Source organism: Athene cunicularia (genome assembly GCF_003259725.1).
Source record: "Athene cunicularia isolate RWA chromosome 7 unlocalized genomic scaffold, athCun1 chr7_part1, whole genome shotgun sequence".
Classification (NCBI taxonomy): domain Eukaryota; kingdom Metazoa; phylum Chordata; class Aves; order Strigiformes; family Strigidae; genus Athene; species Athene cunicularia.
Window position 1 is genome coordinate 16,685,909 of NW_020799107.1, and position 12,746 is coordinate 16,698,654.

Below are 12,746 nucleotides of genomic sequence, written 5' to 3' on the forward strand. Positions count from 1 at the left end.
GCAATAAGTCATGCTATGTATTTTTTCTGGATGGGTGGCTGCTGGAAATTTCTAGGTGCACTTTTTAATTAGGAGAATTAGATTCATATTGCAAAGATATTTCAGTTCACTTAAGTGGAGGTTCCTCTGCAACAAGGCCTCTGTGCACATTAAGATAGGTTAGTTGTGAATCTGTAAGAGTACTGGCTACACTGTGAAAATACCTGAGGACAGCTTGTGTGCTCAGCAGGCTTTGTACCATTTCAAAACTGTCATAATCTTGCTGAGCAAAAGAAATTTTAAGAAGAATTAGTCCAAAGCATCTAATGTTTTTCAATTTTATACCATGTGCCAGGACTGTAAATCACCTCCTGTTCTGCATGACCTTAGGGAAAAAAGAGTGGTCTTTCCTCATAGTGAGGCTCATACCTTAAGCTGTCATTAAATCCTTCTACCCCAAACTTGGAAGGAAAATAGCCTCCACCACTGAATGCCAGGCGACCTCCAACACTGGATACATTCACTACCCTTCCCTTTGCTTTTTTTATCAAGGGAAGCATATTTATTGTAACATTTATGAGTCCAATTAAATTAACTTCAATTGGTTCTCTGAAGTGCTCAATATCCAACCAGTCTGTAGGAACTGATGGCCCCATAATCCCAGCATTATTGATAAGTCCCCAGAGACCTGCAGGGAAAACAGAAGAAGAAAGTCGAGAAGGAAATTTTCACCTGATGTGTCAGATTAATTGAACTGGGTGACCACAGAAAATCAGGGACCAAGAAGGCAATGAACATTTGGAGGAATTGCTCAAGAATGTCCTGCAGTATTAGCTTTATTCTCAGTGTCCAGGTTTTATCATCATGCTTTCCATCACCCTTTCTGTAGTCTTCCCTTGCCACAGCATTTTGGCAGGGGGTGGTGTTGGCATTTTGTGGGAGAAAGAGCAGTAGAGGAAGATGAGGTATGGCAAAGATCAACTGTATTGAGTGACAGGAGATGTGTAAGAAATAGACCTGGTCCTTGGTACAGGTACAGTGTCCTGAAACACAGGTAAGTGTGCTCTGGTTCTGAGATGGTTGAGGTGCCAGGACAATAAAGAACAACTCTTGATTACAGAAAAAATCTAAAAATCCTTCTCAAAGATTTGAAAACAACATGGGAACTGTGTGACAGTTATTCTTTCCCCCCACCCCCGACTTTTTTGCACTTATGACTCATATTGACTGACATGCCCCAAATGGATGGGAAGGATTTTTTTTTTAAATGAGCAACCAGCTCCAAAAAATGAGGTGGAGGCAGGAAAAAAATACTAGATTGATTTGAAAAACATTTCTGAGCACTCAGAAGTGGGAAGAGAAAACAGAAAAATGTAAAACCAGTTCTTCTTTTGCACCAGCAGTTAGAGTTGTGTGAATGAATACTTTTGCTGATCTGACCTTACTCATAGTTTTTCTTGGGGAAAAAAATCACTTTTGGCCTGAAACTAAGCACAGTTTAAAAAAAAGAGGCAATTTGGCAACTTCTAAGCAATTTTATGGAGATGAAAGGTTAAATGGAGATAGGAATTTAGCATTAAGTATAATTGCACATCATACTAGATGAGATTTAAGACTCAAAACTGGCAGATTCCAGCCCATAGGCTTGGACCTTTGTAAAATCTATTGCAATACCACTCCTACTGAAATCAATTAGCATCAGTAACACCAGCAGCATCTTGTCCTACACAACCTGTTGGGTTAGAGATATGGGATTTTTCTATTTTCCACATGGTCTGTAAGCAATATTCTATAATGGTTATATTCAGATTTATTCAATATACTTCATATATAACTTCTGCTTTTGATAGTCATTCCTTACAAGTCATTTATTACATATATTCAATTTTTAAAATAAAAACTTTAAGCTTTCTAAACAGATTTAATATAATTTGTTCCGTAGCTGGGTAGCAGAGCATGGGAGGTGCTGAGCACTCATGCCATAACCCAGATACGCATGTGGGTGCAAACATTCCCAGTGAAGGTTTCAGGAATTGGATTCCTGTTGTGACAATGATGTATCAATAAGCCTGACTTCTTGAGCACATTCCCAAACATTTATTTGCCTAGATGTATAAAACACTTCTCTAGTGACATCTTCTTCCATGTTTCTGGAAGGTGACAAGACATCTGCACACACTTGTAAAGTGTAAATTAAAATCAGCTGTGAACATAGCATGGTATTTTCAGTAACACTCTACTGCTTTTTTTTTTTTTTTTTAAAGACGCGTATCCTGGCACTTACCCTCTGACTGAACTTCAGCTTTGATCCATGCAGCCACTTTCTTAACATTGTCTGAATCTCTAACATCTAGCAGCACTGTCTGAAGCTGATTTGAGGTCACAGCTTTTAATTCTTTGGCTCCTGTTTCAGTCAGACAGCTGGCAAAAACACGGAATCCCTTTTTATCAAAAATCTTTGCTGCCATATTTCCAAATCCTGTGTCACATCCAGTGATGAATATATATTTTCCAGTTAGATTTGTAACCTTCATCCTGTCTCTTGCCTTCCAATGCCACCATAGAGAGACAATGCCAAGAAAGAGTAATACATAGAAAAGCATTTTTTACTGAAGTCTTCTGGACACGTTCTCCTGAAAAAAAAAAAAAAAAAGCTGCTAGTTTTTAAGGCATTGTTAGTTGGTTGGGTTTGTTGCATTTTTTTCTTTTGTGTTGAGATGGTTATCTGCAACTATTCAGAGAAGCAGGCACAGTTCAGAGTAGTGGCCTCCTTGTGCTAAAGCAAAACAGAACAAAAAAGTCCTTCCTTGAGCAAAAATGAGAACTGGACATATATTGTAATAAGATTACAAAGAATAATGTGTTTTAGGTTACTGCTGCCAGGTCAGCAAGCTCCCATCAAACATATCTGGGGGAAACACTGAGTAGCAAAAGTGAAAAGAAAAAACAGTAGCAAATATTAAATATTTGCATGGAAACCAACAGAAATGTCTGAACTTAGTGTCAGTTCATAGAAAATTAAAGCGTAAGATTGGGGCCAGCTGGCAACAAAAGTTCAAGCAAGATCAGCAGAACCCAGAATCTTTCTTGTTACCATGGATACTTAATCAATACTAGCCAGGAATAATGATTTCTTTTATTTTACTAAAACCAGCTAGGCTGTGGGAGTGTGCATGTGGTCCCTGAGCATAGGAAGAAGGTTGCAGATTGGAGCACTTCATGGGCCAGAGGGAAGCTCAAGGAGTGTGAAAACATTGGTACTACAAAATATGTTTGGAAAGAGCCTGTTTATCTGGATTATACTCCAATTAACTTAATGGTGAATTTATAAGTAACTACTGATGATGGATTAAATTCTGCTTAGAGAAAACAATGCAGTTATACTTCATGAGTGCTCATGGCCCAGAAAACAAGAGATGCCTAATGCAGTCAATTAAAAAAATAATTCTAAATAGATGTAAAGGAGTACAGATCTTTTTAGAGGTTTACAGATAATCCATCTCTGCAGGGTAAGATGCAATGAAACTGCATTTACTATGGCCAAATTTTCCTCTGGCAAAACTTAATTTAAAAGGAAATTGCAAATACCTGTCAAGATTTTAAGCATCATAATAGGAACAGGACAGTTCTTTTATTTTCTGCACATAGAACTGCTTTCTGCTCTGACATGGGATATTCAATATATCTCCATTTTTCCTGCAAGCTCCATGGCTGCTAATGGTGCTTGTTTACAGAAACGTGTGTGCTGGTGAAGTGCAGCTTCTTGTGTTGGCTGGAAGTTACCCAGGGTGTTGCAAACATTGCAATGCTGAGATGATAGGTTTTGTTGCCTAACTTCCTCTGCAGCATCAGCAGTGAAGAAAGTATGAAGAAGTGGTTAGATAACTGCCTTCCCTGTGTAGTATTTCAAAGTTCCTTTAGACAAGGAAGTTTTTCTCTTGGCATATGTACACATGCCTATCAGACTCAGCACAGTGGCTGGCTTGCGTTCTCTCGTAACCCTTATTAAAATTACCAATCTCTTTATAAGGTCCCTTGCTCTTCTTGGAGTTGCCATGTTCCTTCACAGCCTTCCTTCACCTGCAGCTGAGCAGCAGCCTGGGCAGTCCCTGGCTGTCACACATCAGAGCCAGAGCCTTGCTCCCGCAGGATGCGCGGAGACCTGCCCTCCTTGGCGCAGAGGCGCTGTTTCCGTCACTCCTGCCCTCCAACACCTACATGCCCCTGGACCTCAGCCATGCCGGGTAACTACACCTCCTGCATCCTGAAGCCTGTGCGGGGTCTGGCCCTGGCGGCAAACCCCGGGGCCCAGGGGTGGAGAAGGTTTGAGAAGAGCCCGTCTAGAGGAGAAAGAGACAGAACCGTGTTTCATCACGCCCTATGTCAACTGTAAAGTAGAAATAAAGTATAATTAGTAAATTAACATAAACAGAACAGAGTTTTGGCCTGTAATCTGGTCAGTAAATAAAAATAAAAGCCAATTTAGCTAGGATGAGGGAAAAGGCCCGTTTTTGCCATGGCAACAGGCGTGTCTACAAAGAGGGGACTTGGATGATCAGGGTTAATTTCTGGTCCCCGTGATCCTTAATCAGTGGGGCAGTGGGACTTCATATCAAATTAATAAAGTGCTGAAATGACAAGGTTTTCGGGTAGAGTGCTTTGTACAGGCCGTGTTTCCAGCTCCAGGCTGCTAAGGAGGCTGACAGGTCCAGGGCTGCCCACAGTGGCCCAGCTTTGCATTGTAAAGATCTACCTCCAATTTTTTATAGGGCCCACAAACCAAAACGGAAAAAACCCAAAGGGCTCATCAAGAAAAAAAAATATTTTTATCTAGTTTCCAGCAGGGAGAGTGATAAGAGGCTCTCAGTCGGACTCTCCAAAGGCATTTGAGTGGTGGCACTTGAGAGTGGTTGGGAAAGTGGAGGTGGAGGGGACAGGCAGGCTCATGTGGATGTGCCAACTTCTGACAGGAACAGGAGAGGTGACTGAGGGGCTGGTTGCCCAGAGTCTGGGGCAGTCACTCTCAGAGATTTCTTTCTGAAATAACTTTTTTTTTTTTTTTTTTTTTAACAGTTTGAGTCACTTAATTTTGATATTAAAATTATAGCTTGCATTTAAAATTTACAGTGGTAGTTTTGTTTGGTTTTGGTTTTTAGAAGTTTTGTTGCTATCTCTGCTATTTTTATTTGCACCAGTGTTCAAAATGGAGAAAAAATCCTTACCAGCTGCCAGACTTAGGTAGGATCAACTGCTTCTGGTACTTCCCAAGAGCAGATGGTGAGAGGCTAACTATAGAAATGAGGCAAGTTAGGAGAGGTAAGACCCTTGCTGCCTACCTCCCAGCCTCCCTGCTGGACCCACTCCAGACGGTATTTTGCAGTTTCAGTATACCATTTTTTGTGACCGAGAAATAAATATACCATGACTTAATGTCTATGATTGTGATTTAGACAATGGGAGAAGAAATAAGTTATTTCTTTGTGTTAGTCTCGCACCTGGAGGTATCTGCTCCCAACAATCACCAACTTGCACTTTTTACTTTCCATCACAAGAGTAAGTTGTGATCACAGAAACATCCCCATTGTGCCCAGAGGTACTTTCCTTATTTCACTGTAAGAAAAGTATCTGCTATTCTCCATTTCAGTATGAAGAAATGTAGTTTGATTGTAAAAAAAAAAAAAAAAAGAAAAAAAGAAATTGACCTTAATTGACTGGAACACCTTTTTGCTTGCAGCAAAAATGATGAAACCCAGCCATCAGAAGGGGAATTCTTGCTCTTAGATGCAAAAAAGGAGGTTTCTTTGTAGAACACTTGCAGAAGATCTTTGGAAAGGACAGTAACTTATTCAAAAGTCATGCTGCTTTGAAGGAAATAATGTACATATGCACCTCATGGGATTGACAAAATTTCATTTTGAATAGCATAAATCACAAATCAGTAAGCTCAGTGTAAAATTTACTTTGCATTGTACAAAGTGAATAGTCATGTTTGTATAACTGCTGTGGTGCCAAGAAAATAATGACGACACAGCATGTGGGTACTTGCCAACCTGACTGTGTGTACGGACATTTCCTGCAGCTTCCTTCAGTCTCTGCCCTGATCAGAGTCCCACAGAGGAACTTGTTCTCTTCCAGACCAGTTTTGCTGGTTTTGTCCTCTAGATATCTTTATAACTGATATTTTGTTTAGAATAATTTCATAAACAGTATTTAACAAGTGACACTCCAAGAATAAATGTGGGTCATCTGTCCAATAGTTCAAGCTGCAAACGGTATCTACTTTCTTTCAAATGTCCCTTACCTTAAATCAGGGTACCTAAAGAGAACTGTAACTTGCTTTTATTTAGAGTTCACTTTACTTTCACCTTCACACATTTAGATGAAAAAATTGTGATGGCATGTGGAGCAAATTAACAAAAATAATTTTAAAAACTGCGAGAAATAAAGAAGCGAACAAAGTGTTGTTTTTCAAAGGATTAAAGAACAGGGAAATAAAAGCATCATACAGAAGCAGATGTATACTACAATATTGAGATCTGCCTTACACTTCTGACATTCTGAGGTGCTATCACTATAAGTGGCACAATCAAGATAGTGATTGAACTCAAGTGAAGAATCCAGTGTCTGGATTCTTGGCCCTGGAACCACTGTGTGCTAGCTACAGAAATAAATTTGGCTATGAATGCTTAAAAAATAAATTAATGAAGCATAAAAGCTGTCTGCTCCATGCCTTCTGTCAGGCAAGAGAGTCCAGACTGCTGTATTTGCATACAGGCTTTAAAGCCAGACACAGAAACAAGATGCTCTTCTGGAGTCTCAGTCTAAAGTGGCAGACAGAGTCTATTCACCTGGTGGAAAACTGTGGCCCCCTACTCCTCCATGGCTGTAAGCACTTATTGATAAATTTCTGGCTATCTTTAGGAAGTTTTGGAAGCATTTTATTTGATTGCTACTACTAGCTGTTGTCAATACTGGAATAAAATAGATTATAAAATACATCTTAATGCCAAGGAGTCCTGTGCCAAAAGAGCACATGGGCTTTCATTTCTTACCGAGAAATGATGTGTATGGAAATGACTAAGATTCATTTTTATTCAAGTCCTCTTATGAACTATAGGAAAAAATCTGGGGAAGAGAGGATAAATTCATTTGGAGTGGTAATATACTGGAATAAACAGCTATTCAGATTGAGGGAAGAAGCAGTTATTTTACTGCATTTGGCTCAATGAATTGTAATCTTCCTGTGCAAAGAGGTGTTAAAATGATGAGAGTTGTAAGCAAAATGTTTCCCTTCAACTCTGCCCATAGCTGAGGGGAATTATATTGACAGTATGGCTCATCTTTCATGAATTAAATCGTATCTATAACCTAGCAAAATTCAGAGATTCTGCATGTGTCCCCTATGAAAATTCAGCCATGAATCTGCCCTCTGCCTCCTTGGCAGAAGTCCTGCTCCCTATTGTTTTACTTCAATGGCTAATTCTTCATTCACTGGAGGGCTGACTCTAGCAACAGAAACTGTTTTCCCTTCCCAGGATATCAGAAGGAAACAAAGTACAAGAAGGCTTGAGGAGATGGAGTGGATTTGACTAGTTTTTCTACTAGCAGCTGTAAAAGGGGAAGGTGACTCTGGGAGTAAGACCAAAACTGAGTGCTTTATGTTCTCCACTCTACACAGACAGATGATTTTTCAACATAGATTCATTTTTATGGCCCATGTTATGAAGTCAGGTCAGAATTTATTATTCTTCAGGATTCTTTGTAAGGATGAGTTGAGAGAAGAGGAGATTTAGAAGGGAGCAGAGACCTTCAAAAAGGTTGGTATAGTCCAAAGGTTGGGATAGTGGTCTCAGCTCCAATTCATCACTGTCTTACTCTACTTTGTTAGCACTGTGAAAATGAACTCTGCACGCACTTTCCCAATGCTTAGATGAGCAAAGTCTGTATGTGAAAAGACTGAAGTAATTTGTGTAAAACTAAAATTATATTCTGCCTTTGGCAAGCGAAGCCTTGTCTGGAGATGCTGGACTTCTTGCATGTTAAGTGTGAGCTCTGCTCAAGTACCTTGAAAAGCAAAGGCATTACATGACCTTTTGGCCATGTTGCTCCTGAAGAAGCTGTCAGAGGAGAATGAAACAAAGAAGAGTTCTGCTCGACCATATATTTTTTTCTTCCAGCCTTTCTACTCCTGTACTCTGCACTACAAGTAACTTTTTTTTTTTTTTTTTCCTCTGGCTCTACATGTGGTGGACAAGATGATTAGCACTGTGACATTATCTCAGATAGTGTTATTCTCACAGCTATACTGTGTACATTAGTACAGATGTCAACTTTTTGTTAATGGGAGAAGACACTGGGCTTGTGGTTGGTTATGCTGTCACTGTGAACTCAGTAATGATGCTATACAAGGAAAATGCTGTTTTGGTTAACTACATTTAATTGTGATGCACTTTTGTGTATGAGGCTTTATGATGGAAAATTTGAGAGCACAGAAGGCTTTAGGAGAGCTGACAGTAGCTAAGATTAAGGCGTTGCCTTTCTATCTTGTCCTATCAGTCAGGGCTCTTCTCCGAAGTGAGAATTGATTTCAGAGGGGAACTAAACCATGTTTGCCATTTCCCTCTAAACTGTGGTGACATTGGCTGAGGTCATAGCTTTGTCCTCTTATTGAAAAATCCATGGAGGGCTCATCTCCATAGAGAATTCACTACCACTCGGAGCTTCCAGGTGGTAAAAATCTTCATTTTAAAGGAAGAGTGGTAAAATATTAAAAGCCATGGGGAGAGGGACAAGTTATAGGTTAGTAAACAAAGCTTTTGAGTAAGATTTTAATCTGAATTTCGCTTGATTTCTGAACCAGTTTTCATAATATTCAGCTGATAGTTTTCATATTATTCAGCTACTTACTGCAGGGACCATAGTGTAACTGAATTATTGCATGGCTAATAAAGTAATTCTATACTAAAGCTGATAAAATAATGCTACGATAATCTCTTCCCACACATTCATTGTGAGGTTTTTTTTTTTCCAGAGAACCATCTGGTCTCCTCATGTATAACTGTTTTCCAAGTGCCCTGACTTTATGTTGTGAGATTACATTAGTCAAATTTAAACCCTCCATTAAATGTCAATGAACTGTAACCATTGTGACCGCACGGTTATTGACCCAGGTGCAAATAGCCAATGCCCAATTTAAAGATTCAGTTCTGACAAATGGTCTAGAATAATGAAAACACGATGAGACATGGTTGGGTGCTTTACTGACTAATTGAACAGGATTCATGCAATTTGTTCTATGATACATGATTTTTCAAAGCCACAGGTGAGTAAAAAAATCTATAATGTTTAATGTTTCAGAGTTAACTGATGGGACTTCCTGAACTGAAAAGTACCTGTACTTTTCCTTCAGAACAATTTAAGCTAAATGCTAAACTCCCTTTGCACAGTTAGTGTTTGGCTTTTTTGTTTGTTTGATTGTTTTTCTTTTGTTTATTTACTTGGTTCTTTTGGGGATTTTTTGGTTTCTTCTGAATGGGACTGTTTGAAGAACAAGACATTCAAGTTCTCTTTTGAAGAAAAAAGTCTTTCTGCATGTATGCTATCAATATCTGAGGGACCTAGTTTTAAAGAAAATGAAAGCTAGTGCTTTCAGGACCATTGTTCATTGGGTTTTCCCACCCCATTTATGTTAAATAAATATCTAATCTGAATAAAGATGTGATTTGAAAATCCTTAAAGATTTTTGTTAACCAAAAATCCGGCAGCTATACCTTAACTGGATAGAGTAAAATGCTGTTTCTCTTTAGTGCAGTTTCTGAGGTATTCTCTGCTCCTAGTTTGTATTTTGCACACACACAGGTAGATGGGGTGATCTAAAGCTTTCTATTATCTTTGATTTCTATTATCTAAATAATTTTTAATGCAGATATCAGCAGCATTTTTTTTCAAGATGTTGGAAGTGATCTCCAGTTAAACATACAGACTCTGAGGAAGGTTGTTATAATAATAATAATAATAATAATAATAATAATAATAATAATAATAATAATAATAATAATAGTAATAATAATAATATTGTTATATCATTGTACAGCATGCTAATCTGCTATATTAATCTGTTTAAATCAGCTAATGAATGATGCCTGCTGGACAGGATAGTATGTGGATAGTATTTGATACATTGAGCTTTAGAAAAATATAGGAAAAATGTGTTTCCTTTCAAAAATGTGGGACAGTCACAATTTTATTGGAAAAGTGACATAATTCCAGAAAGTTTAGCTCTAGCAAGTGTTTGTAACTAGAATTCTTATTCAACTCTATCAACCATTGGGTTTTTTTCTACTTTTCCTATTATTTAAAACTGCATCAGCATTCAGGCTTAAAAAAAAATTAGTTGCAAAATACGTTTCATAGCATTAAAATACAGTGTCAGAGGAAGCGCTGAAATGAAATTTCCCACCATGATGTTTTATACCAGCATTTAAAGGACAGATTTATTTTTACAGTGTTCTATTAAAAAATTTCATATAAATGTTATGGTTGCAAAGTCAAATAATAAATAGCTGAAAGGGGACAGGCAGAGAGTGACTTTGCTTTGTTTTACTTTTGCCTTCTTCATCAATTTCCAGTCTGACATTATCCATTATCTTTCTGTAGCAGAAATGCAGTGGGGGTGGTTTTTTAACCACTTCATAGCTTTTCACTGGGAGTCACATTCAGTAGTTTGGTTCAAATGGTTTTTATCAATTTAAATAGGTTTCTACATTTGTGAAGTATTTTAAAGCTGCTGGAATGAAATACCACCCTTAAAGTTTAGATTTAGCCTAATAGCAGAACAGGTAGGAACTTCGCTTCTTTACTCCAGCAGAACACATTCTCATAATCCAGGTGACATTTCCAGTTATAGTAATTTCAGTGTAAAACCAACAGTTTGTCTATAAGCTCAGCTTTCTTTATATAGTTCCACTACTCATGTGCTAAGCAGTGCAAAGCAGTCAGTACTAGATCTAGAAGCAAATGATGGCTTTATGTTTAAGGACAAGTTGCTAATAGAATTATCATTGTGGTGAACTCTTTTTTTCAGAAAAAAAGTATGAGTGCATAGTTGTAGTTGGTATCTTCTGGAAATTATTCATTCAACCAATGGTGCTTTAATCATTTGAACCAAGAAGAAGCTTTAGCAAAGATGCAAATGTGATTTGATTATTTTTATCACACTGATGGCTTTCTTTAAAATTTGTAATTTTTTTTTTTTAACCGTGTCCTTCCTAAAAACATATACTTAAAATTAAAAACTGGCCTGCCTTATGCCAATTGCATATTTAAGTTGTATTTTCCTTAGAATCATGTCACTGTGAAGGATCTGTGCCACCACTGTCAAACTCTGTAAATGGAGCAAAAATCTGTTTTCAGATATCCAGCTCCAACCTCACAACTGAATTGACATATTAAAAAATATTGTCTTCAGAATGTGATCACTGACAGAACTGCCAAAAATGAGCTGAGAAACTTTTATTTTCTTAAGAAACTTCTGGAACTTTAGGAGATTTTGGAGATCTTTTGTTTGAGACTTTTAATCTATCAGACACAGCAACAGGGAAGGAGCAGAATAAGATTTGTGTTTTCATGGAAGGAGTGAAGATTTTTTTCCTAGTTGATGAAAATTGTCACTCTCATCTTCAGTGAAAACAATCTCAAGGGACTTAAAGCTGCCAGGAATATATGCTTGTGTTTCTTGGGAAGCTGCATTTATTTAAATATAAACTTAATAATGTCATCTGGAAATTAAGCCCTTGTTAAATCCTCTTCCATATGCCTGATGCAAATCCAGCTGAAGTAAAATTTAATGATTTGTAGATCGGTCCCATGTGAAACAGTGATGTGTGTATGATGCTTTCCTTTTTCTGGTCAGAAGCAGGTGTTATGTTTTTTCTCTATTGTATAAAAAAGCAGAAAGGGAACTTGGAAACATGCACATGGTAGAGATTTTAACTAAGGAAGTACTATAATTTGTTCAGCCCATTTGCCATCTGTCTCAGAGAATGGAAAAACTGTAATTTTTTTCACTCTATGTGGGGATTAATTAAAAGCTCCTGTGATTTTATGTTGTAAGTGGCTATTCTAGTCCTGGCCAGACATTATGCTATTACAGTGGTAATTTGGCTTTACACATTTACTTAAGAAGAGAATTTGGGTCAAAATTTAGGGGGTCACAGAATGTGAGGGGATTAGAATTTACCAACCAGAGGATGAGTAAATCATCTCTGCTCATCGAAAACTTTTAGGCAAGAAAAACTACATCTATAGAGTAGCAATTAATGAACCAATGTCCAAATGAATGGAAGCACTGAATGAAGTTCTGCGGAGGTCTGTCTCGCTTCTGGTATAATCCAGTAGTATTGATAATGATGTGGATTACACAATGGAGAACATCCTTATTAAATTTGATCATGACATAAGGCAGACTGCAGATATGCTGAAGAACAGAACTAGAAGTCAAAATCCCCTTAACAAACAGGTAAAATGGGCTGAAGAATGTAAGGTGCTATTAAATATAGACAAGAGCAGGCAGGATTAATCAACTGTGAAAATGTAGTTCAGAAAGCAACTGGCTCTGTAGCAAACTGTTTGCAAAAAGTGGGTGGCTTTGGTGGATCACAAACTGAATGTGACTCAATGATGTGATACTTCTGTTAAAAAAACAAATGCCATATTAGGTTGCATAAACAGGAATATAATCTGTGAAACATGAAATAATATTTCTCCTT

The 12,746-nt window shown here is 37.8% G+C and overlaps 2 protein-coding genes across 3 annotated transcripts in view; one reads left to right on the plus strand and one right to left on the minus strand.

Moving 5' to 3' along the window:
* The window catches only part of DHRS9 (dehydrogenase/reductase 9), a 28,341-nt gene that overhangs the window by 2,017 nt on the left and 13,578 nt on the right, over positions 1–12,746 (minus strand). For both annotated transcript variants that reach the window (XM_026852710.1, XM_026852711.1), the window contains 2 exons: positions 2,264–2,612; positions 409–667 (listed from right to left, as the gene is read on the minus strand). In XM_026852710.1, coding sequence (XP_026708511.1) covers positions 409–667; positions 2,264–2,582 — 578 coding nt within the window. In that variant the 5' untranslated portion in view covers positions 2,583–2,612. The remainder of the gene's footprint in view (positions 1–408; positions 668–2,263; positions 2,613–12,746) is intronic.
* ABCB11 (ATP binding cassette subfamily B member 11) overlaps positions 9,234–12,746 on the plus strand; it is a 50,289-nt gene continuing 46,776 nt past the window's right edge. The window contains exon 1 of the mRNA XM_026852706.1: positions 9,234–9,301. The gene's annotated coding sequence lies outside the window, so the exon portion shown is untranslated. The remainder of the gene's footprint in view (positions 9,302–12,746) is intronic.